Below are 24511 nucleotides of genomic sequence, written 5' to 3'. Positions count from 1 at the left end.
GTCACTGTACGTGAGCTCTATGGGAGGAGAGAGGCAAATAGGATTCCCTACTGCACTGTGAGGTAGACGAGCGAGGAAGAGGCGAATCAAGGACGGCTCCAGGGTTTCAGCTTCCATCTGGGTGGAAGACACTACGGAAGGAGCAGGTTTCAAGGACAGAACCAAAAGCTTAGGTTTGGATACGTTAAATTTGAGATCCCTCTTGTATCTACAAGTGGAAAGTCTGAGTGGGCAGCTGACACAGAAATCGGGAGTTAAAGGGAGAGGTCAAAGGCTGTAAGTATACATTCTGGAAATATCTAGCTCTGGACCTCTTCTGGGATAAGGAGCCTGGAGAAGTGCACTGAAGTCTATTCTGTGATTCAATTTCTGACCTTCAATCTTCTATAGAGGAAATTAAACAAATCTCCCCACTCTGAGACCCCCCGCCACCCCCTGTACGCCTTCCCTGGTAAGTCTCTGGAAGCTTCCTGAAAGCAGAGACTGTCTTATTTGGCTTCTCATCCCTTACACTACAGAGCATGTACCTGGCGCATCAGAGGCTAAAAACCATTGTTGAACTGAATTGGCAAACCATATACCAAGTACATACTATACGCACAGGGCTGTGTGACATTACTAGTGGGAAAAGGCACCAGGAGAGAGTCAGTGTCAAGTGTCAGTTCACATCAGCCGGTAGAGAACCCGAGAGACTATCTATCAGAGTGAGAGATGCACAGTCAGGGCCCCGGGGTCCCGCCTTGTCTGTTACTCTGGGATATCAGGTAAGTCATCCCACCTCCGGGCTCGGTGTCCTCATTTATAAAATGATCTGGACCAATCATCTCTAAGATTCCTTATGGTCCTAAATTCCAGCATCCCCAAAGTAGGCATTACACAGAGTCTGGAGGGCTCAAACACCGGTATTTGTTTTACACTCACATCTATTTCAGATGAGACACATTCAGAAAAGAAAAGAGTATCTGCTCTTTTGCTCTGGCAGCATCTTTCACAGCTCTTGTTGGCATCTTTCAAAGAAAACAAAAATGAAATGTGTATATTCATTTGAATGAATGAGTATACATATTTCATTTTCACATATACATATATATGGCTAAAGACAGCTAACCTTTATCAAATATCCGGTATGGACCATGTATTAGAAACACTTTAAGTAGATCATCTCCCTCAACGCTCTGAGTAGTTGTAAGAACACAGTTGTCTGCTTTGTGCACAGAGGAGGAAACTGAGGCCACTTACATACTATATATTTGCTTAGATAAACCTCAAAAACCAACCAACTAACCAACAGAGTCACGCCAACTTCATGTTTTACCCAGATTACATAATTTTAACCTAGACGATCTCAAAGAAAGTCAGTATGACTTACTTACACTTCTAAGTTTTAGAGCAACTGAAATCATTTATCAACTCTCTAGAATTTTAAGATAAATTTATCTTGAAGGATATTTCATATTAAAAAAAGCAGGAAGGCTTGGGAAATTCTTTGGGGATGGAGTGGAATTTTCTCAAACAAGTATGCACAGCTCTAGATATGCCACCTTGGATTTTTGTCCCAATGATACTTACTCAGAGATAACTAATACTAACATTTAGTGCATGTCTTTCTCGAATTATCGATGGTATTCGCAGTTTTGTACTACTTTAGCTATCCAGAAGTACTTTTTTTTTTTTTTTGACACAGGCTTGTGCCCTCCGAATGTGTGGTAAGAGAAAGGAAGTCCTTTCTCTCTTGCCCAGTTGGTAGAAATGGAGTTCCACATGGTGGTGAGGAGACGGAGTCATGGCACTTGTAATTTTCCAGCGATGGCGCTTGCGCGGAGCCACCATCTGTTTGCAGGGCAGCTCTGAGGGCTGGACATCTGATTTCAATAATCTGGGAGAGCGGTTCCATCCTATGGCGCATTAGTAGTCAGGCACATCTGCTCTCTTTCCACACTCCAGAAGCCAACGGAAAGTTGGTCCCGTGGAGCCCGTGGTCTGGGTTGACAAGAGAAGACAGTAGTTGCTGTTGGATCTGCTCCAGTCCCTATGGAGGTCAGGGTTTGACCCAGAGCCTTCTGGAGCTCAGAAGCCAGGCTAGCATTGTTCTTTATCATTAGCTACGTTGTCTCCATTAGGAAAAAAAAAAATCTACGAAGTCTGGATGCAGAATTCTGAAGACTGGAATTCCTCCCACGTATGGAAAACAAGACTCACTGAAGGAAACAATGCCACTGTGTTTGTCACCCACATACTTTGGGATCTGACCGCAAAGAGGAATTTGTGCTTTATCTGAACGCTTTTCACCTACAACTGTCAAGAGCTGGCATCCGGGGCGGGGAGGGGGGGCTGCCACCATCAAGTCCCCAGGCAGGTGACTCTGTGGCAGCGAACACTTGGTGCTCACTCTACAGCTGGAAATGCACCCCTGCTGCTGGCAGGAGCCCGGTGTTCGCTGCGATCTTCATCTTCGGATAATTATCAGCAAGAAGATGTTTTATGTAGCAATATTTAGACAACGCACATAATAATATAAACAACGTAACTACTTCCTTGTTAGTGGGGAAAGCCACCCTTCAGCTTGGATTTTGCTGGAGTAAACAGATAAACCCATATCCTGACTCCAGGAGTCATTAAGTGAGCAACACTGGTTTTCGCCTTTCCCTTTCAAAAAGGTGGCCCCTTCCCTGTCCCCTGAGGTCTGAGAGGGGGTTCCCAGGACCAGGCTGCAGCTGGGCCAGCCTTTGTGTGAGTTCGAAGAGGGCGTCCCTTCCTCAGGCAGAGGCAGCTCATGCCAGTGGGCTGGCTGAGTAAGCAGAGTCCACTTCATCCCCTCAGCTAGACACGCTACACAGGACACAACCTAGAGGCACCCCTAGACACCCTTGGGCCCCAAGGCAGTGTCAGGAAAGGTAGGGGGACGGGGGGCAGAGGGAACTTCTCTGAAGGGCAGCTGGCGGCTTCACATCCACCTACAGTTCCTGCATTATCGGGGGCTGCTCACCGGAGCCAACCTCCTTCCCCACCACTTCTGTGACCCCTAGTCGCCCTCTCCTTCGAGGTCTCCTGCGTACTCTGAACACACAGCACCTACCCCACGACCCTGGCAGCCCCCCTGCTGGCCTCCCACCCACACCGGCTTCGGGAGGCCTCTCTCCATCGGTGTGCAGCCTGATTCTCTGAGAAGTGAATCTGACCCTAGGTGTTAGGAGTAGGGAATGCTGTCCTCATCACTTTTGGCTTTGCTTTGAATGGAAGCCTCTGGAGACTCACTGTCAGCTCAGCGGTGTTGCCTGGAGGGGGGATCTGGAAAGAAAATGTTGCGTGGCTCCCCCAGCCCCCCGCCCCCCACTCAGCCCCTGCAAGTTCATTCCTGGCTTTCACAGCGAGTCCTGGCCAGGAGACTTCTGGTGTCACCGAGCTTTCACATCAGATTCGAGGTCAGGGCAGTGCTTGCGTAGCACATGGGGTGCTTCCCCAGCAAGGGCCAGCTGGAGTGGTTACTGGCTCCTGCCCAGGAACTGGGAGACATCGGTGGGAACGGGCTTCTTCTCCATCTCCAGTGCCCAACGTTTTTCCCAACCAGACTCCACGGCTGGTCTCTTCCTTTGGGATTCTCCATCTCGCAGCCCCGCCTGCATCATGTGCACCTGCACCCCATCTATGGGCATGGAGTGTCCCCCATATTCTGTAGGCACAGCAGACACAAGACACACATGCACAAGTGTACACTTCTGGAAACAGAGGTGCTTCCCCGGCAAGTCCTATCCTCTGGGACATGGACCCGGCCTTGCTTTGTGCCAGTCTGTAAGAACTCAGAACTCACTTTTTCTCCTGGTGGCTCTTAAGAGCGCTGGCATGGCAGTGAGGGTGCTAGGGCGGCAGCATTAGCAGTGTTTAAAACTTGACCATGGCATATATATGGTGAACTCTGACCTCGGCTCCCTTGGGGTTTCCTGTGCCCAGAGACTGACTGGTGGAAAGAGCAGTGGTGCCACCCCCGTGTCCTTGAGGCCCCAGGGCTTGTGTCCTGAGCAGCCCGAGTTATGTTAAGGAAGAACAATGTGGGCCTGGTGGCCTTAGCCAGGCCCCGAAATTCCTGAGGGGTCAAAGCCTGACTTGAAGTCTGCCTGGCCAAGTGTCTCATACAGAGCTGGGCCGGCGTGGGTGGTTGATAAAATATCATTAGATGGCAGAGGGGTGACGAAGACCACAAGAATGGGCACTTTCTTGCTTGCTAGTTTCTCGCTGTTAACTTGCTGGGATGTCCTGGATCCCAGGAGAAGCCAGATGGCCCAGGGTCTGAAATAAACAGCCCTAGGGCCCAACTCACTTGTTGCCAGTGCCTTTCTGGGAATGGGCTGTTGGCAGGGTTTCTTAGGAAGGGGATCAGGCATTTGGTGAAAAGGGCAGGGTCTGTGCAGCGAGGAAGCATGTGGAATATATAGAGCCCACGGTGTGCTGGTAAAATCAGCTCTCCGAAGAGAGAGGCGCCCTGATTGGTGGCCCCTGCTGCTTTCTGTAGGAGCTACTAGTGTGGCCTCACCGCGTGTGAGACCGGAAGAGAAGCTCATGGGGGAGCAGGTGCATGCCTGGGGGAGCCGGCCCTGGCACACCACCATCCCAACGACGCATTTTCCTGGACGGGGAAAGAGGACTTTCCTTTATCTGGGAAGCCTCTCCCCTCCTCCCCCTGCCTGCCTTGCAGATCTCAAAGGAATCTCAAATACTTTCTTGCAGGAGCGTCCCTGCCAGGCTGATACCCCCTCTCTGTTGGCATGTGAATCTCTTATAGTGTGACGGTTGATCACTGTCTTCCTTGCCTGTCTGTGAGCCCTGCAAGGGAGGGGACTGTGTACAGTTGTGTCCTTGGATCACTCGGGCCCAGCACAGTGCCTGGCACAAAGTTGGTGCTTAATAACAGCTGGCAATGAAGGAAAGAAAGGAGGTTACGACCGACCTGGGCTTTGCTCTGAGCGCTGTGATCTTACCCAAGGCATTTCATCCTCTAGCTTTTGGTCTTCTGTCCTTCTTTTCCCCCTCATGTATGTGTGTGTGTGGTGTATATATGCGTATATGTGTTCGCATGTGTGTGTGTGTGTGTGTGTGAGTGTGTGTGTGTGTGTGAGAGAGAGAGAGAGAGAGAGGAAGGGAAGAAGAAAATCTTATAATGAAATGTTTTTGTTTCTTTTTCTTTTCCAAGGCCACTGGGTCATAGAAGAATCCATCTGACAGCCAGCCCTGCCATATTAGATTCATCTCCGTCATTCTCTTCCCAAAAGACAAATGGCTTCCTTAGAAGTCAAAGGGAACTAAGAAGTGCTAATCAGCTCGTAAGTGCCTGTGGGCAGGTGTAGGTCTTACGTGGCCCTGCGGGCTCAATAATACCCAGAACAGTCCAGTGCACACAGTGAGAACTCTGAGGCACCTGCTAAATACTTAACTTTGAGACAGACCTCACCCTGGCAGTAAAAATGAGTCCTCAATACCAATTTGGGTGGGAACAAAAAGTCCCTCCAGTTTTATATGTTTGCTTAGGGACACATGGATAGAAACATCTTCAGAACATTTGCCAGGTTTTGGTAGCTTTGGTCTCGAAAATGAGACCATCCATGATTTACTCCCCTCCTACCCAGAGCCTAAGAAGCACAGAAGACACCTGTCTCTGGGATTTCTTTTCTGAGCCGGTCCAGCACTCTCCGGAAAAGCCAAAGGCAGAAGCTAAGTTTGAGGCCACCTTTCCCTTTGCTAACTGTGGAATATGCTCATTTCCAGGGTCACGGCTCCCTTGCTTTTGTGACCATCCCAGGAATGAGAGGTGAGAGCCAGGTAGGACCACCCCCAGGCCCCTGGTAGTCTGTGCAGAGCATGCCGTTGCCTTTCCATGGGACAAAGCCATGTGGAGGTGGCGAGGGGTGGATTCCAGAAATCCATGGGAGTAATTTTTAGCTGGGCGCAAATGCCCTGTGGCAGGAACAGACCTTGGGGGTGGAGGGGTGGGGAGCTGTCTTTGCCTAAATTCTGGAACAGGGCTTAGGAACCCAGGTTGCACCTGTGCAGGTCTTAGCTGGACCCGAGTAAAGGGCTGAAGGAGGGACCAGCACGGAAAACACAGGTTGAGATTACAGTAACAACAACACTAGACCCTCTGGCTGATGCGCCAGCTGCTGTGAGCCATGTTAGAAACATCACTACCCCCATCTTACAGGCGGCTTCACTGAGGTTCAGTCTACAAATGAGCAGTACATCACGGTGACACCCCGGTACTGACCTCCTGTCCTCCTTCTCTGGGGACTGAAGGTCCATTCCCTTCGGTCTCACTTTACAAAGACCTTAAGCTCCAAAATGTTTCCATGAGTCACTGACGGATGTCTGAAATTTAACTTTCTAAGACTGTAATAATTCGAGAAGATCTGCTGCCTGTTGAACAGCTTTTCAGTGCCAAATGCTACACCGCGTCAAGTCTTCTCTCATTTAACCACCACTTTATAAAGGAGGTATTGTTATCATGGTCCAACTGTACAGCTGAGGAAACTGAGAACCAAAGGGAGATTGTAGGGTATATTTAAGGTCACACCACAGTAGGAAGAAAGGACCAGGGCCAGCCTTTTGCTTGCTTTGTTGTCCACGAGCGGTCCACTGCCTTCTGATGGAGAGAAGTTGAGGGCTACTAAGAGCATTTGCCCCTAACACAAGCATGAGTCTGAGCCTTATCAACCATGTATTTCTTAGCGTGATGAAGGCTTGGAGATCACCTTTCAATGGAGCCAAAGTCTGAAACCATCAAACCTCTGTATGCCAAGAATGGGACCTAATGATGGAAGGGGCCCCCACTGACAAGTCGGCAGACAGGTTTTGCACACAAAAAGCCAAAGTCAGCGAGCGGCTCTCTGAGGGAGCCGGAAAGGGTTGGTCAGCTTGAGCGTTTTATGACTTCCAAGGCTACGTGACAAGCGACCCCATCACCTTCGCCCTACGAGGCAGCTATGAGACCATGTCTGTGGGGAAATACATATTTCTATGGACTGAGTCAGGGCTAAATTAGACATTAGGGTACGGCAACACATCTGCATTTCATCATCATTACATCATGCTTTAGACCCTGTAAACGTTCATAATGATATTTTTGGTAGGCTGGAAGAAGCTGTCTCCATTGGAGGTGTGTTACTTTAAACCTACATTTAACAGACTAATAAAATGAGGTGTTGGCCAGCTAATCCCCTGTAGTCATAGCTGCAGAAGTATCCAGGCAGCAAAATGAACCAGTTATGAGTAAATGTCCTGAGGTGGCCCTGAGGGCACAGACCCTGACCATCCTGTGTCACTTGGAGGAGACTGTGGGAGGATCAGCTATGTATAGGGGACCAAGCATGCCCTTCCCAGGGGAGACTGCATGGTCTACATCCCTTGGCATCCTGACACCTAGGAAAAGGATCCACAGTCTGAACCATCCCCCACCCCCGCCTCAAGAACTGGACACCAATGTCCTTATCATGAGGGGGCAAAGAGGGCTGACCTGGGGCTGGGGGGGGGCACCTGCTGCTCACCTACCATGTGTTCAACACGGACTGGATGTCATCAAAGGTGGCATTGTAGGAATTACTTTTCTTAACTGAAGCACCAGACCAATGTCTGACATGGAAGGTCTCTCTGGGAACCAGTGTTCAAAATTATCTCATGCAGGACTAACTCAGCACAGGTCAGTGTGTGTGTTCAGGATCCAGTGTCTGCCGGCTGGGCGGGATGGTTGATTTTACCCCCTCTGGCCTTTCCAGTGTGTGTGGTCCTACTCAGCCCTTCCCTGGGCTCCTGAGAATGATGGCAGAAGACTGCCCCGGTTCCTTCCCTAGGAATGACCAGGGGCCCTTCAGAATAAACTGAGTCAGAGATTTTCCCCTTGGAGATGGCCGCTCTCCCCTCCCGGGGCTCTGCCTCCCCCTTCCCTGGGCTCTCTCCTGGCCAGGACCCACTGGAGTTTAGATTTCTCCCTCCTGCTCCTGCTTTTCCCCCACTCACCTCCCTTCTCCGTCTCCTCTCTTCAGTCACACATCTCAGAGCCTTCCAGCCTTGCTCTCTGTCCCACTGAACTTTAAACTTCACGTCCAGCACAGGTCTACCACGGCTCCCCCAGCCCCCATGCATCTACCAGAGGTGGCCAAACCTCCACAGCCCTGCTCTACCCAAGACCCCTTAGCTGAAAGGGACTTCACAAACGTTCTGCGCAGTCCATGCCACACCTCCTCCAGGAAGCCCTCTACAAAACGCAGATCCCACCCATCCTGTTTCCTAGCCTTCTGTCGTAATCCATGCCTATGCCATACTTATCAACTTCATTCATTCGACAAATGCTTTATGAGCTCAATACAACTCATTCTCCAGCCCTCATTCTTACATTCCTGTGGAGGAAACAGTACACAGACAAACAAATACTAGAAGTCAGTACTATAAAATAAACACGGTAATGGGCTAGCTAGAGTCTCCCAGTGGCTTGGTTTGGTGGGGAGTGGAAATAGATATTTTAAATTATGGCAATCAAGAGGTGACATCTGAGCAGACCTAAATGATGAACAAAAGCTAACCATGCAAAGATCTGGGGGCAGAAGTGTCCCAAACAGAGGAAAGAGCAAATGCAAAGGCCCTGAGACAGTAAACAGATTACTGTGCCCAAGAATTAGTAAGAAAGGCAGTGTGGATGCCACAGAGCAGGCAAGAAGAGGAGCAATTCAGGATGTTGGGGGCAGGTGGATGGGCGGGGTCCAGATCATATAAAGGCAGGGCTTCTCCTAGTAGGTTTCAACCCTACTGACACCTTGAGCCAGATGATCCATTGTTGTAGGTGACTGTCCTATGTGCTGTAGGATGTTTAGGGGCATCCCAGGACCCCACTCACTAGATACCAGTGTCACCATCCCCACCTCCTGCTTGTGACAATTAAAATGTATCTCCAGAGTTCACTGGATGTCCCCTGGGTGAAAATCACTCCCCATTAAGAACCACTGAAATAAGGCCATGGCAGGAGTATGGATTTTATTCTGTGTGTAATGGGAAGACGCTGGAAGGGTGAGGCCTGAGAAATCATGGCACCTGACTGACATCTTTAAAAGGGCTCTCTGACTGCAGCCGGGCTAAAAGGCTGTGGGAGAAGGAGAGTGGAGGTAGGGGGCTCCGTGAGGAGGTTCCTGTGGTTGACTAGGGGACAGGTGATAGTGGTCTGGACCAGGCAGTGTGGGGACAGTAAGCAGGGATTGCATGCAGAATTTATTTTGAAATCAACAAGACTTGCTGGTGGATTGGATGTGAGAGGTGACGAGGAAGGTAGAAACAAGGATGCTTTCCAGATTTGGGGTCTGAAAACTACTGTGGGGATAATGATGTCACTGTCTAAAATGGGCAAGACTAAAGTAGGACTTAAATTTGCAACATCCAAGTGGACAGGGCAGTAGCCCCTAAGAGCTCAGGGCCCAGGGGAAAAGTCCACACTGGAAACAGACACTCAAAAGTGGCAGGCCGTATTTAAGCCTGGGGAGGATGAGATATCCAGGAAGAGACTGATATAGAAAGGGAAGGAGCCTGGACTGAGCTCCAGGGCACTCCAACATTTAGAGGTCAGGAGAAGGCAAAACCACCCAAGGGGACACGAGAAGGGAGAAGGGACATTAGGAGAGGACATGAGAAGTCATGGCATCTGACCCTGTAACGACGTCTACCACATCCTGTCCACAGCCGGGTCCACAAGTAGTTGGGCAACTCCTCAGACATCCATTCGTGTTCGGCATCAACGACCCCACAAAACCAGTTTGGGGCAACCAAATGACTTCACAGAAGCCACCTGTTCAATCCTTACTAAGAGGTGCTACTAGTCCCAGTTATAGCCGAAGAAACTAGAAGTCGCAAAGGTACAGTAACTCACTCTCAATCACATGTGCTCTTAGCCCCACTCCTGGGCCTGGAATCCTGGAGAGGCTGATTCCACGTTCACGCTTTTTCCAGAGTGCCCTTGGCCTCTTGCGTTAGGCCTGTTCAGTGCCCGGCACAGGCTCTGCTCCCATGGCGGCAGGAACAGCTCATCTCTTCCCAGGCTGCCGTGAAATGCTTTTACATCCGCTGCTGCATTTGGTAAGGGCGGGAGGGAGCTAGGATCACTCACGTACGGCAAGTGACTGTCAAGGCCCCCTATCCAACCAAGGGCAGAACCAGCACCGCTACCTGGAGCCTCACGCTCCTTGTCTGGGGCTTTCACACCTTACTTGGTGCACCCACGGCCGGTAAGCAGACTCACCACAGCAGCCCTGCTGGGTACATAGAGGCAATATCATTACTCTCAATTATCAGATGAAGACTCACAGGAGGTTCTGCCTTTGCCCAGGTGCCCCAGCTAGAGAAGCCTGAGCCAAGGAATCTGAATCTGAGTATGACCGAGGTGAAGTAACTACTCTACTCGACTTACCCATTTTTTTCTTTCTTACATAACAGCCTTCCCAGCCCATGAAAGAGAGAAACTCCAGACAGGTTTGTGGAGTTCTCCCAAGTGTGAGTTTGCCAGTCAGAATTCTGTAATGGGTCCATAATCATTCAAAAAGTTGACATGATTAGGAGGGCACATTCTGTGTACTGTGCCCATTTAAATTATTATTTTGCTTAACCATCAAGATCCTTTAAAAAGAAACTTAAAAAAAAACATTTTTTTGTGTTATTAAGCCCTCCACTTCCTGACATGCCCTGCTCTTTTTTAGAAAAATTCAAAACAACAACACTTAAAAGCCCTTCCCTCCACCCCCAAATATTTCCTTTCCCTTTCCAAGACACAGAGAGGCTGACACAGGGGCGTGAAGTCTGGAGTCAGGCTTTGGTGTCTGACCGCCTCAGAAAAGAAAATGAAAACATTTCTGGGTGTTCACACTTTCCCCCAGAAAGGACAGACACAACACTCTTGAACCCAGATGAAAAGAAAGGTAATTCATTTCATGCCTAAGAGACATTCTTGGTGGTGTGTCATGTTCTGGGACAATTGATTCCATTTGTCATTGCAAGTTTCAGAAAGGATGGAAATATGCTTTTTTCTCCCCCCTTCTGGGCACAGAAAAAGTAAGTCAGGATTTATTTTTTCCTTAAAAATAAAAACAACCACAAAACCAGGTGCTATGATGATGCACTTAAACAGCATCTTGGCTGTTTCACTAGTTGTCCCCTAAAGGGACAATATAACCCATGTGCTTGGGGGAAAGGGACGAGGGTACATGCACCAGCGTCCTTTGTCATAAATGTTAGTTACAATGTGCAACTGACTTGGTAATGTTAATTTCAAAGGGCATAGCATAATGAGTTGGGGGGGGGTAGAATTCCCTTATAGAGATGGAAATTAACACAAGAACCAGGTCTCTTTTCTCTCGTTCTGCCCCACTGCCCTGAAACCTTAAAGAGAGATGTCTTAAGTGCCCAGAAAAAAGCCTTAAATCTTTGGTTGGGACAGGAATTCAGCATTTGAGATGTCACTAATAATCCTCTTTGAGTCTCAGGGGTGAAAATGGGGCCCATGGGGAGGGTATTTTATGAGAGAGTTGGAATGAGCCCCAGGGGAGCACGGAGAAACACAGATGAAGGGGGGGAAGGTGACAGTTCCACGTGAACAAAGAGGCAGGCAGTTTGTCATCTGTCTTCAGGGGCTGCATTAGCTTGGCTCTCAAGAAAATTGGGACATGTCACCTTTGTGGCCCCAAACTAGGATCCCGGTGTGGGTCACTCATGGATCCTTCGCTGGGAAGGGGAAGTCTCGGGTCAGGAATAGATTGTGGTCCAGGGTCAGGGCTGGGGGGTTTGGTTTGCTTGAAGGTGGCTGCCCCAAGTGTCCACATTAGGAGCCTTTAAGCTGTTTGCACTGGGACAGTCTGGAGCCTCACTCATGAGAAAATGTTAGGCTCTCTCCTCCGGGCAGGAACTTCTTTAGTATTTTGACAATGTCAACATTTTAATGGTATCTTAGCTCTGCTGCCCTTATAAAAATACACTGAAGGAGAAGGATGTGATTTGTGGGAACAGAAGCTACTTCCAGAGTCACTGCAGCCACATGAGGACCAGAGCATCTGTCCTTTGTCCCAAGTCAAGGCGGTGGTATCCCTCAGGCAGGGAAGGATGCCTTGTGCCCCTTGGACAATTTTGTCATGGTCATGAGCGGGCAACAGAATCACAGGGAGATGACTCTGGACGCATGAAATGGGAGAAAGGTGATCTAGAAGGTGGGGAGGAAGACAGGCTTGGTTTGCCAGAGAAACAACACGATTCAGGGATGATAACAGGGAAATCATAGTTCTGATGAGGGTAAGTAGTGATAAAGGAGGAGGGGGTGGAGGAGGAGGAGGAGCGAGAGGAGGGGAGGAAGGAGAAGACAGATGACAACAGCAGCTCTCACAGAGGGCCACTTTGGTGGCAGGCACTTCATACACCTTTGTCACTTAATCCACACAAAAGCCCTATGAGGATGGGATTCATCCAACCTCCCAGAGAAGGACATGGATGCTGTGAGAGCCCAGCGTCACACAACCGGAGCCACGGAGCTGGGATTTAACTCCCCAGCTTGTCTGGCTTTGGAACTACGCCTTTTTCTAAACCATGCTGGTCTCAACCAGTAGCTTTCAAACTTTTTAAACCATGGTTTTAAACCATCTTCACCTTTTCATTGTGAAAAACTTCATTTTCCATCAGTATCCAGTTGGCACCTACGGCCGTGTAAGCATGCATACAACGAACACAGGAGTTTCATGAATACTTTTCCCTGGCTACAGGCAAGGCATTTGGATTTGTAAACGTTTTTGCTCTACTCTCTTGCATTAAAAGAGAGACAGAGTGTGGGTGTTACACCACTACATTGGTTTCACGTCCCTCTAATGGGTCTCCATCTGTACCTTGAAAAACGGTTTCCTTTCCTCGACTCAGTGGCAGCTGATTTGAAATGTTTTTTCAACTTCCTGCTCGATCTTGCTCGATGCTGGGCAGCGTCGTCGCTTCTAAGGCGTGCTGCTACTCATGCACTCAGGTCCATTCCTCTGGTGGAGGGGTCATCATTAACCAAATATTTCAGAAATTACAAATATCTGACAAAGCCGTTTGCTTGGAACACAGTCAGTCCAGGAAACCATCCAGAAAACATAGCCGCTGATCTCAGGCACCAACTCATACGATATTTTAAGCCAGTTGATGCATGCTTGCAAAAGAAACTCTTTTCACTGCTTTCGGAGCTGAAAGGACTCCTCTGGCCCCACGATGCAATGCCTGCTCACCACCACCTAACAAAAGTGCCACAGGAAAATAAACACACGAGGTCATGCGGGGCATCCAGCGACCCACCATCAAGACTGATGCTGCGTTTCTCAATTTTTCGCGAGCACACCTAGGATCCGAGACCAGGCTGCTCTTGAGGGGAGAGGGCGTGTCTCCATCCTGGTTCGGGATCTCGGGGACAAATCCATTTGGACAGCTAGGGACAGTGACAAGGGTTGGTCAAATCAGGTTTAGGTCATGGAAAGTGAAGTCCAACTCAGACGGCTCAGTGCGAGTCAGCCCTAGGAGCCTTGGACTCGGTGACTTCACTCCAAGCAATGTGCACGCTAATTGAGAAAACATGTTTCTGTGATGGCCTCATGCAAAAATCCAGATTTACGGATTTTTTTTTTATTCCTAAGAATTCCTTGAATAGTTGCCGTGCGTGTCTATACAGCCTCCCGGAGTCCTTTTCCTTCTTACCGAGGAGAGTTGGGTTTTTCTGTTGTGGTCCAGGTCAGGTTTTTAAAAGGGTGGGATCCTGGAGGAGAACAAGTAGGCACGTGGCCACAGGCCTTGGGGAGGAGGAGGAGGAGGGCAGGAGATGAGAAAAATAGTCCTATAACTTCTGTCCTTTTTCTGGGGCAGAAAAAGCGATGAAGACACAAGTGCTTGAAAGACAACTGTCCACAGAGCTCAGTGAGGGACGCTTCTCCTTCATGCTTCTGGCCCCAAATTCTTCAAGCCCTCTGGGATGGCCAAACCCCCATCCACCCCGGCATGAGGAGCAGAGCTTGGGCTTCCTGGGCACTCCTGCATTGCAGGTTCTGGGCTAAGTTTGAACCTTCCAGAATTCTCTTCTCTTACCTCATGACTGTCCTCTGAGATCGGCATTGTGATTCCCTTTTACAGATGAGGAAAACTGAGGCATACAGGGACTAAGAAATGTGGTCAAAGAACTGATAAGAGGTAGAGCTAGTTCTGTCTCCTTTTGTGCAGGATTCCTTCTATCCACCCCTTCCCACCACCTCCAGGAAGCCTTCCTGGAGTGCACCGCCTCATTCAGACCACTCCCTTCCTGGGGCTCTTAGGGCCACCATATTAGAACTTCTTCCGCTCACTCGCCCGTTTTCCATCCTCATGCTCTCAACCGTGCCAAGCGTGTTCATCTAAATGAGAAGATAAAAAAGCCTGCTGACAGATTCTGTTTGGTCTGCATGGGCGTTTTGAAAGCGAAAAAATTACATATTCAAGCTCAAAGTTTTGACTTTTCTGGAAAAGTTGGAAGATCTGGCCACACTGGCCCTACCATCCTGCAAAGTGACAGATGGCTTGTCCCCTTTTGATGGGGCACACTCTCCATAGTTCACCACAGCCTCCACCAGCCTCTGCACTTACCTAACTGATGTTATCTGATGAGCCTATAAAACTATCTTAATTTTGACTCCTGCGCAGGCATGATTTATAGTGATCACAAACCCCATAGTGCCCAGTCTCCTGATTAGTGTCTTAATAAAGATGCTGAGAAAAAGAAAAATCAATCCAGTGGCTTGCTATCTGGGGGACCTACCTTCCCAGTGAGGGGGGGGCTATGTCCCCTTAAAGCACAGGTTGTATGTGGTTGAGCAATGGCTGCTTGGCCATGGACCCTTGGTGCGGAGAAGTACAACTAGCTGTCATAGAAAAATTCACTTCCTCCTTCTTTCTTCTCTTGTAAACTCGATAAGATACATAAAATCCCCAAGACACAAGTGGTTGGAGGAGGAGGTGTTGGTATGTGGGGTAAGGAACCAAAACACTCTTAAAGCTGCCAGTGCAAATGGCCATTCTCAAGGCAGGCCTTATTTAGAGTGCACTGCCTAACATCTTCAGTCAACGTCCGAGGACAAGCTGGCCTCTGGAAGACAGTCATCGTGCGCCTTCTTTTACCCGGATGTTTGTTATGAGGCAAAAAGAATTCAGAAATGAAGCGTTCGGTTAAAATTCTCTCAAAATGAGAATGTTAATTACAGAAGGTCCAAATATAGGTGAGTAAATTCCTAGAAAAGCCTTCAATGCTCTTAAAAAGACTTCTTCCCCCAAAGCAGCAAAGCCATAGATAGACACACAGCAATATAAAAAGCGTAAAGACGGGCGCCTGGGTGGCTCAGTTGGTTACACTTCCGACTTTGGCTCAGGTCATGATCTCATGGCTCATTGGTTCAGCACAGAGCCTGCTTCGGATGCTCACTCTCTCTCTCCCCCCCCTCATCTCTCCTTCTCCTTCCTCTCCTCAAAAATAAATAAACTTTAAAAAATGCAAAGATGATATTGTGTGACCTGAAGTGAAGGAGCACGATGGGAGGACCCCCTTAGATGAGTCCCTCTGAGGGAGAACGCAGGAAAGGAGAGCCGAGCCTGCGCAGTGCCTCCCGTGTGCCCTGCCTGTGCCGCCGCACCTCCCATTTACAATGCACAACAGTTACTTCTGTGTCACGGACGAGGAATCTATACAAGAGATCACGTCCTGCAACTTTATCCACGGGGTGATCACCCCTCTCCCCTCTGTCACCTAGTCCAGCATCTCATAGGCAGTTGGAGCCCAGCATGGGACGTCAAAACCGCCATCCAGGGGGACCCTGCCTCTCTTGACATCTCCCACACACCTTGGGGATCCAACATCCGGTTACTGACAAGGATGAGGTGGTGGTCCGGGCTGTCAGCCTCTGTCCCGGGTCTGCCCGCGTCCAAACACGGGATGGTGTCTCACCAGAGTGAAATGCAAGTCACTTCGACCCTGCCTCTGATCCAGAGTGATGAGCTGAAGCAAGGACCTCCCTCTGCCACCAACCTGGGCTGAGCTCCCTTGGCTTCCACCAGATGGTCGGTCTCCCGTAAGCTCACTTGGGAACAGCGTGCAAAGTGCAGACACACGAGAATGTTACCAACCCCGGCTACTGAAGGAACAGCCAAAGGAAACGGGAAAGTCAGCCCATCTGTACGCAGTAGCAAATACTTTGTGGTTATTCGGAAATGATTCCAGTAGTCATGGAGCCAAACTGCCCTCGATGTGGAATGGCTTCTGTGTGAGGCTTGGGCCATATTCATGCCCACCGACTGGGGCTCCAGGTCCTGGCACCTGCAGGCTCTCCTCCACCTGCAGATGCCACCCCAGGCCGTGCCCAAATGTCTCCCTCTGCTTAGCCTCGTGGTCAGTTTTCGGGGAAACCCTGACTGTCGACTCTGACTAATACTACTACCAATGGAAAGACTTCTGCACATGAAAGAGGCTGGCCCAAGTCTTGGGCAATTTAAAAAGCTGCTGTTGCTAGTCCCACCTGACGGACTGCATCACCAGACCACCCTTGGCTGCATCAGGGATCTTCTTAGGTCTCCTATGCCCTTCCCCCATCCCCTCAGTAAGAATCAACTCTAGGGGCATCTGGGTGGCTCAGTTGGTTGAGCGTCCAACTTCGGCTTAGGTCATGATCTCACAGTTAGTGAGTTCGAGCACCACATTGGCCTCTGTGCCGACAGCTCAGAGCCTGGAGCCTGCTTCAGATTCTGGGTCTCCCTCTCTCTCTGTCCCTCCCCCTCTCACGCTCTATCTCTCAAAAATAAACATTAAAAATTAAAAAAAAATCAACTCTAAACCCTGCCATCCCCAGGGCCTCAGTAGTTTTCTCTCTCTTATTACTGGGGGGGAGTGTAGCAAGCAGGTGTTTCTGTAACACCCTCCAAAGATAGCATTCCTTCCAGCCCTTTGCACTAGGAATAATCAACCGGTTCCATGTGTTGTCCTACCGTGGGAGCTTGGGGCAGGGGTAAGAATAACATGAACTGTTCTCCTTGAGAATAAACCCAGTGTTACCAGCACCACGCCTCCGGTGTAGCCTTGCTAGCTGACTTTTTTCAATCAAATGTCACATTTTTGGTTCCCATTTATTCTCACAGCTTGGGCACAGTTGTATTAATTTGCTATCAACACGGCCCCAAGTTGTATTAAGTGCTGGCAGCACCAGAGAGAGCTCTGCTTCCTCATTCTCTCATTCAGGAAAGGGACCTCCCGGTGCCAGAGTGTGATCCATTTAGAAAAGAAGGAAGGATTCCCTCCCAGAGCTGTGGACACCCGGGGCAAGCAGTCTGCCTGTGTTTTTAATAGCATATGGCAGGGAAGGAAAGCTGCCGTGCTCTAATGCCACCTGTCCCTTCCCCCCACTCTTGTTGGTTTTCTTTTCATGTGGGTCATTTGTGGTCATACTCCACTGACAAAAGGGAAAGAGTGATGCCTGGTGGGACCACAGCACTGAGGCTCGGCCTCCCGGGCCTAATGTGCCGGTTCGTGGAGATGAAGCCGCAAGTCAATGATTAAATAATTGACGCTCTGACAGCGGGGCCTGGAAGGAAGGTACTTGTGGGTAATTTCTCAGGGAATTTTTGACCGGGAAGAATCTTATCCTCTTAATGGGCATTTAGCCATATATGAGGGGTGGTGGCGATGAGGGGAATTTTTGGCTGTCGCCATGACTCCTGGCATTTCGTAGACAAAGCAGGAATACTGAGCTTCCTGCGTTATGTAAGGAGGTCACACTTAGCCAAGAATTGTCCCCAAACGTCAACAGCCCCATTGGGAAACACTATTTATTCAATAGTGTCTTCCAATCTATAGATTGGAAAAGTGAACGCTGACAGGTTCAGGGACTTGCTCAAGGTCACAAAGACTTTTTTCTCTCCTGTCAATCAGTTCAGGAAACTACCACGGAACGTTTGCCCACAACACAGCAGAAACATGTCGAGAGATCGTTTCAGCGTTTCAAACTGATTCTGACTGTGTCAGAGTCTGAGGCCAACAGTCCATAGAGGCTCCTCAAAAACATGGAAAGCAGCCAACCAAAGAAGAATAAAAATCATTAGGAAGCAGGAGAAACTCTCCTTCCTTGTATATTGTCATTATTCTGGTCTTGGCCAGTCGTGGTGGAAGGTCTGGCCTCCGTGGCTCCAACAGTGGCCATTCCATCCCTTGCACACCTGATCGAAGGCCAATGACACCAAAGCCTTGGTTTCTCCAGTTGCATTCCTGCCTCAGGGCCATCCTGGTGTTACTGCTCTTTAGAGTCACGATGTCAACTGTGGGCCCACCATCCAGAAGCAAGGTCCCCTGGAAAGGATTGGGGAAGGGTCTTCCGCCTAGGTTTATTGGCCTGATGCCACCATCCACTGTTCTGAGAAACTGGTCCATCATCGAGTTGATTTTTCAAGACTGGCTGAGCATGAGGGCTGACAATTTAGGTGGTCGTTTGCATGATCAAAAGTGTCATTCCAAGAAGGAGAAACCCTCACGGAACATAGGTTTGTTTTTGTTTTTTGTTTTTCTCAGACATACCCAGAGAATTTTTTTTAATGTTTTATTTATTTATTTTGAGAGAGAGAGAGAGTGACTGGGAAAGGCAGAGAGAGAAGGAGACAGAGAATCCCAAGCAGGCTCCACACTGCTAGCACTAGGAGCCCAACGAGGGACTTGATGTCACAAACCGTGAGATCATGACCCGAACAGAAACCAAGAGTCACATGTTTGACCGACTGAGCCACCCAGGCGTCTCTGAATCCCAGAGGTTTTAAGTGAATCTGCAGCAAACCTTTCATTGCCTCCTAAGAGCAGAGCATTTGTAGCCGGTGAAGGACTCCAAGATACGCTCGGGACACGGAAGTCCCTACAAGTTCTTACTGGGAACAGACCAATGGCTGGGGCTCTGGTCTCTGGTCTTGCACTGATTTGCCTGGTGGCGGGGCGGGGCGGGGGGGGGCGGGGCAGGGGATGTCTGGGCCTTGCTCCTGCTCCACGCACAGTACGGAAGAGCAGTAGGATGCCTCTTCAAAGTTTCCCTGCAGCTCAATGCAGTTGCAGCTGCAACAGGCCACTCAATGAATGCACCGCAGTAGTGCTCAGCACTTGTTGCAAAGTGGAGGTGAGACGTTCTCAGTGTAATCTCAGTAATGATGAGAAACTTCCCTCAGGCTCCAGCCCTGCCCTGCCATGCCCTACCCTCCCTGCTGATGTCGGCAGCTGGGGGGCCCCCTTCCTGGCCACTGCCCCAATTTTGGATTTCTCCACAGAGGAGTAGAGGAATGTCAAACCTCCCTCTGGACCCCCAGCTAAGGTTGACGCAGGGTGGGCAATAGGAGGAGTTGAGAACCTCCTTCCTTCAAGAACGACTAACGTTGCAGCAAGAGTCACCAAGACTAGAAGGACTGTCCCAAGTGGACCCAATTTTCCGACTAACTGGTAGGTCTGGGCTCTTTCCGGGGTAACACGGCTGCCCAGGGAAGGCGTGGCACTAGCGGCTGGTTGTAAATCCTGTGCGGGGCTCCTACAGTTCCATCAATACATGCGACCCCACCGCCCCCCAGGGACCCTGGTTTCCCATTTGTGGTGCCTCCTACCATTTCCCCCTCCAAGGCTGCCCTTTCTTTCACCTGCATAAAAATACTGAGAAAGGGAGGAGGGGTTTGGCAACATGTGACGCGAACCCCACCCCCTGCAACGGACCCAAGTATGAGGAACACCATGCGCTGCTTCTGGACCATGCCAGCAGCGCCAGCGCCAGCCCCCAGACCACTCCTCTGGGAACGCTGCCCGCCGCATATTGACATTTGGGTTGCTGAGGCTGACATATGACTTATTCCAGAATAAGATCCACAGAAGGCGCCCGTCCAGATCTAACGTACCCTTTCCTCTGCAGAAGGAGAGAGTTTCAGACGTTCAGCAAAAAACTGAAAACACTGCATAAGACCGGCTGGCCGGGCCCAAAAGCTGGTGCCCTTTCTGCGCTGCTCTGGGAGGCAGAAGTGTTCCCCTCCAGCAGACTGAAGGGACGGCTTGGAGGGCCTGAAGACCCTGCAGAAGTGTTCCTGATGGGCCTTCCAGAACTACATGTGAATCTGCAGAAGGCAGCTGGCCCCACAGGCACGTGTAGAAAGGAGGCGGCTGGCCCTGGCAGTAGGTGTACCCAGAGGAAGGCGCCAGGGCAATTAATCAAGTGCCTTTTCTCCAGGCTTTCCACTGGCCTCAGATGACAGATGGGGCAGCGATACCCAGGAGATCACTATTTTGGTTTCCAGCTGGGAACATGCACTAAGTTTTCCTTAAGACCCACAGCACCCAAAAGGCTTTGCTGGAATACACTTTTAATGCACGAAACACCCATAAATTATCCTTTAAACGGTTACCACTTCCAACCTGGAACAACTTGGAAAAACCAGCCTAGCAAGCAGGATCTTTTTTAATCTCTCCAGTCACAAGGGAAGAGAAAGTTCAAGCAGAAAACACCTTCCATGAGAATCTCAGAGATTTTTTTTGAAAGGGGAGTTGCAATCGAACACTAAGCCGCTGGTTTACGTTGACTCAAAGATGCCACTTCCTGGCCCCTGAGTCCTCTCTCTGCTTCCCCTCTGTCCTTGCCGCCCCGACCTAAGGCGCTGCCCGCCCCACCCCTTCAGCTTCTCTGGCACCTGGCAGCAGACAGCTGGAGGTGAGGCCTGTGACCCAAGAAGCAGGGCTAAGCCTTGGCGACCTCGGTCCGGCGGCATGGCTCCCTGGAGGCCCCCCGGTGCGCAGGCTCCTCCAGTCGAGCCCTGGGGCCCTCACTCGGGTCTCCCAGCCCTCCAGCGACGCGCGGAGGAGCCCGAGCACCCTTACTCGGTTCCTTGCACCACTTCTCGCGCGCCCTGCCCAGCTCGTCCCCTTACCTAAGGGCAGCGTAGCACTTTCCGGACCCCGCGCACACCCCAGCCCCAGCGCGCAGCGCATTAGCCCTCCGCGGTGCAGACTAGCCTTCCTCTCGCCGAGGCGCGCTCGCAGCCCGCGCATCCCTCTTTCTACGCTTTTTCGCGCTCCCTCACTTGCGCTCTGTCCCTTTCGCCCTGGATCTGGTAGTCCCGTTGCGGCTATTGCAGGCTCCAGGGATGCCTCCCGGACTTCGGGCCATCGGGAGACTGGGAACCCCTCGACCAAAGAGAGAGAGAGCGCGCGCTGCTCTCCCGGACTCGCCCGCCTTCCCAGGCTCCCGCGCTCCCACACCCACTCGGGACACTCCTCTCTCAGCTGCACTTCACCCACGGGAGCCCCGGGGGTGCCCGGCGATCTCGCCAAACCCGGATCCATGCACTCGCTCCCTGGGAGCCCTGCCGCGCCAGCCCGCGCCCCCGGCCCGCGCTGCGCCCCTCTCCGGGCTCGGTTCGGGGCAGCCTGACTCACCGCAGCGCTCCCCTCCGGCTCCCAGCGCTCTCTGCTGTGCATGGGCGCCGAGCTGCTCTAACACAAGCTTCTTGAATTCTTAGCCCCTCCCCCCGGACTCCTGAGTCACTCTCACTCCAAATCCTTCCCCCCATTGCAACCCTCCCCAGCCCCGGCCCCGCACCTGCTCTGGTGGGCGGAGGTCCGGCGCTCGGGTGTCCTGGGTGCTACAGATCGATAGCTCCCGGGAGGGCCGACTCCACACAGCCAGGGGAGGGTTCAAGTCTCCGGAGGTCAAAGGGAAATGCACGGGGGTTGGAGGGGCCGCGCTCGCAAAGCCTGGACGGGGATTTTCTGGGGCATCAGGCGGGGGTGCCGGCTCCAGACGCCGATGGGCCAGCGGGCCTTTGTGGGCGGAGTTGCCCGCAGCTCCCCGCAGCTCCCCGCACCTCCCAGCCCACGCCTCGCGCGTTGCCTGCAGCCCCAACTCCCGGGGTCCGCCCGACTTCACGCTCAGTGCCCTAGGCTCTCTGGCTGCCTCCGCTCTTAGCAGCCAGAGAGAAAAGCAGAGAGAGCTTTGCGCCTGGGACGCCACCCGTCGCCCGGGGAGAAAAGAGCACCCAGAGAAGCTTGGCAAGATGCAGGTGCGGGGCTTCTATGATTCAAGGGAAGGAGGCGTCTCCAAAAATCAAAACCAGCTGGAAGGCCCCCAGGCAGGGGCAAGGCGGCATGGGGACGAGGGCTAGAGTACTTAGGCAGCAGAACCTAGATTCAGGGCTATAACTTAAGGTCCCGGATTCCAGAAGTTTCCTTGCCGCCGTCACTGACCCCTCTAAAACCGTAGGCTAATTTGTGGGTCTGTGTTCGATGTGTGGATTTTTCTGGGTAGAGGCTCGGCAGCTTTCTTGAGCTTTGTAAGAGTTTTGCCACTCTAAACTTACCTAGGCAGAAAGAGCCTCTGCCCTGCCTTAGGCCCTAAACAAAGTCCTTCTTATCCTCACCGTGTGGCCTTTACGCAAGACAGGATCTCTGGGATTTCTTGGGTTCCTGGATTCAGAGCTCATCTAGATCCATAGCCTACTCTCTTCCACTGCAGCCCCAACTAGCAAGGCAGATTTTTTTTTTTTATTTTTTTTATTTTTTACCAAGCGCACATCATTAAGTGTAATGTGTGAGCAGGGGGAGGGGGGAAACAGGTCTTTGAAAATTCACACCCCCTCTCCCTCTGGGGTCCAGCTCTTCAGATGTCTTCACATCTTCCTTGAATAAATCATATGCTGAACCCCCAACCCGTGCCTGATGTCACAAGGAGGAACAGATGTGGGGAGAGAGACAGAGAGAAGCAGAGACCCCCTGTTTGGTGAAGGCATGTCAGCACAATACAGGCAAAAGTCACCCTCACATGCTGGGATTTAGGGAGACATAGGGTGGACTTCCTGTTGTAAATACAAGAGTAGCCCCTTACCCCCATGGCAGGTCGCTTGAATCAAGTGAGGCTCTGCTTAGGCGTTTCCAACCCCCTTCACACATATTGGCCTGAGGCCTTCACTTCTTTCTGTGTTCACTTTGGCCCCCATACCTAAGTTCACTCTGTTGATTCGTACTCTGAGAGGGATGAGGTAGGGAGAAATTGAAAATCAGCTTTAGCTTTGGTCTGACCTTGTTATTTTCCAGCAAAGACCCATCCACTTCTGAACTGTTCAGATACAGACTGGTGGCTGAACACACTTTGGAGGTGGGTGCAAACACCTGGGCACACCATAAATGGCTTTCTGCAAAGGGGGCATCAGACTTAGGGTAATGCGTTAGGAAATTGACATCGTCAAGTAAACAAAGGAATTTCCAGACAATAGGACAAATTCATTCATCAATCGTGTCCTGTAGAAACTTGTTCGAAAGCACCAGCCCTACATCTTACCTAATAGCTTAGTTGCCTGAGAATTTAGGGATGAACTTGACAATTCTAGAATAACAGAGAATACGGTTGTTGAATGCAGAGCTTTTGTGTGCAAACTTGTGGCGTCTCCCAGAAGGACAAAAGGATTTGGGGCACTTGTGGTTCTTTTTCATGTGGTGTGTAAGAGGGAGATTTAAAATGATGTAAGCAGAATATAAGCCTAGATGCCCCACCCCCCAAATTGTTGATGGCACATGTTGGTTTAATAAGAGCTCTTTCCAACCCTGTGGAGCTCTGCTTCTGTCCCTGAACTTTAAGGATCTCAAGTAAATGACATGTAAATGGAATGTAATAGACAAACAAGTAAACAAACACTCCAAAGATTACTTTGTGAGCACCTACTGTGTGCCAGGCACTGTGAGATGACCGATGGCAATGGTCCCTGATCAGAGAGTTCATGTTCTTGTGGGAGCTGGGTTATTCAGCCCTACCCAAGTGTCTCAAGTCTCCCCAGGTCCTAACACAGGTCCTGGTACACAGTGGGTGCTGAATACATGCTTGCTGAATCCAAGAGCTGTCAGAGCCATCTGTGGCCGTCAGCAACCCATTCACACTGCATCAGTTTCCAGCAGGTTGCGGATCAGGCTGGCCTCAGTACAGAGACCACTGCCAGGTATGTCTTGCCTTTCCCACTTTCCCAAAAGGCCCCAAAGGAAATGTCCTTCTCCTGGGTCACTGAGACAAGGGCTTTAGGTTGGACCAGCTATGTTTATAGGAATGCAAAACAGCTGAGGGACAGCGGGCAGAAGGAATGGTGCAGACAGACAGTGGAGAAGAATGTTTTTCTGCACTAGATTTTCTCGAAAGAGCTTTTTATCTAGGGCATCAAAATAACCAGCAGCTGATGCATTTGCTGCCTTGGAAAACAGACTGTGGTGTGTGCAGTCATTGGCATTATTTCTGAAGATTCAGAAGCCTGCAGCCATCAAGTGCCTCATCCACAGTGACCCTCAGCCTAGCCCCAAGCTCTTGCCTCTCCCTTGCTTCATTCCAGAAGCAAGGATGAAAGGCACGTGCTATTTAAAACACTGGGAGGCTCGGCAGCGATCTGCCAGCGCTGATGGAATCAGCCAGATCTGCTCGCTGAACGTGTGAAACAGAAACAT

At 50.6% G+C, this 24511-nt stretch overlaps 1 protein-coding gene across 2 annotated transcripts in view; it reads right to left on the bottom strand.

Moving 5' to 3' along the window:
• The window catches only part of NGF (nerve growth factor), a 53998-nt gene extending 32012 nt beyond the window's left edge, over positions 1-21986 (bottom strand). Inside the window, exon 1 of one of the 2 annotated variants that reach the window (XM_029948503.1) lies at positions 21633-21986. Coding sequence is in view for 1 of the 2 variants with exons in the window: in XM_029948502.1 (XP_029804362.1) it covers positions 21470-21511 (42 nt within the window). In the remaining variant the exon portion in view is untranslated. Of the gene's footprint in view, positions 1-21469; positions 21521-21632 lie in introns of those variants that run through there. The other variant, XM_029948502.1, reaches the window with a different exon arrangement.
• Positions 21987-24511: the final 2525 nt, after the last annotated feature.

Source organism: Suricata suricatta, chromosome 8 (assembly GCF_006229205.1).
Source record: "Suricata suricatta isolate VVHF042 chromosome 8, meerkat_22Aug2017_6uvM2_HiC, whole genome shotgun sequence".
NCBI lineage: Eukaryota > Metazoa > Chordata > Mammalia > Carnivora > Herpestidae > Suricata > Suricata suricatta.
Note: the sequence above shows the minus strand (reverse complement) of the source record. Positions and strands in the feature narration are given on the sequence as shown.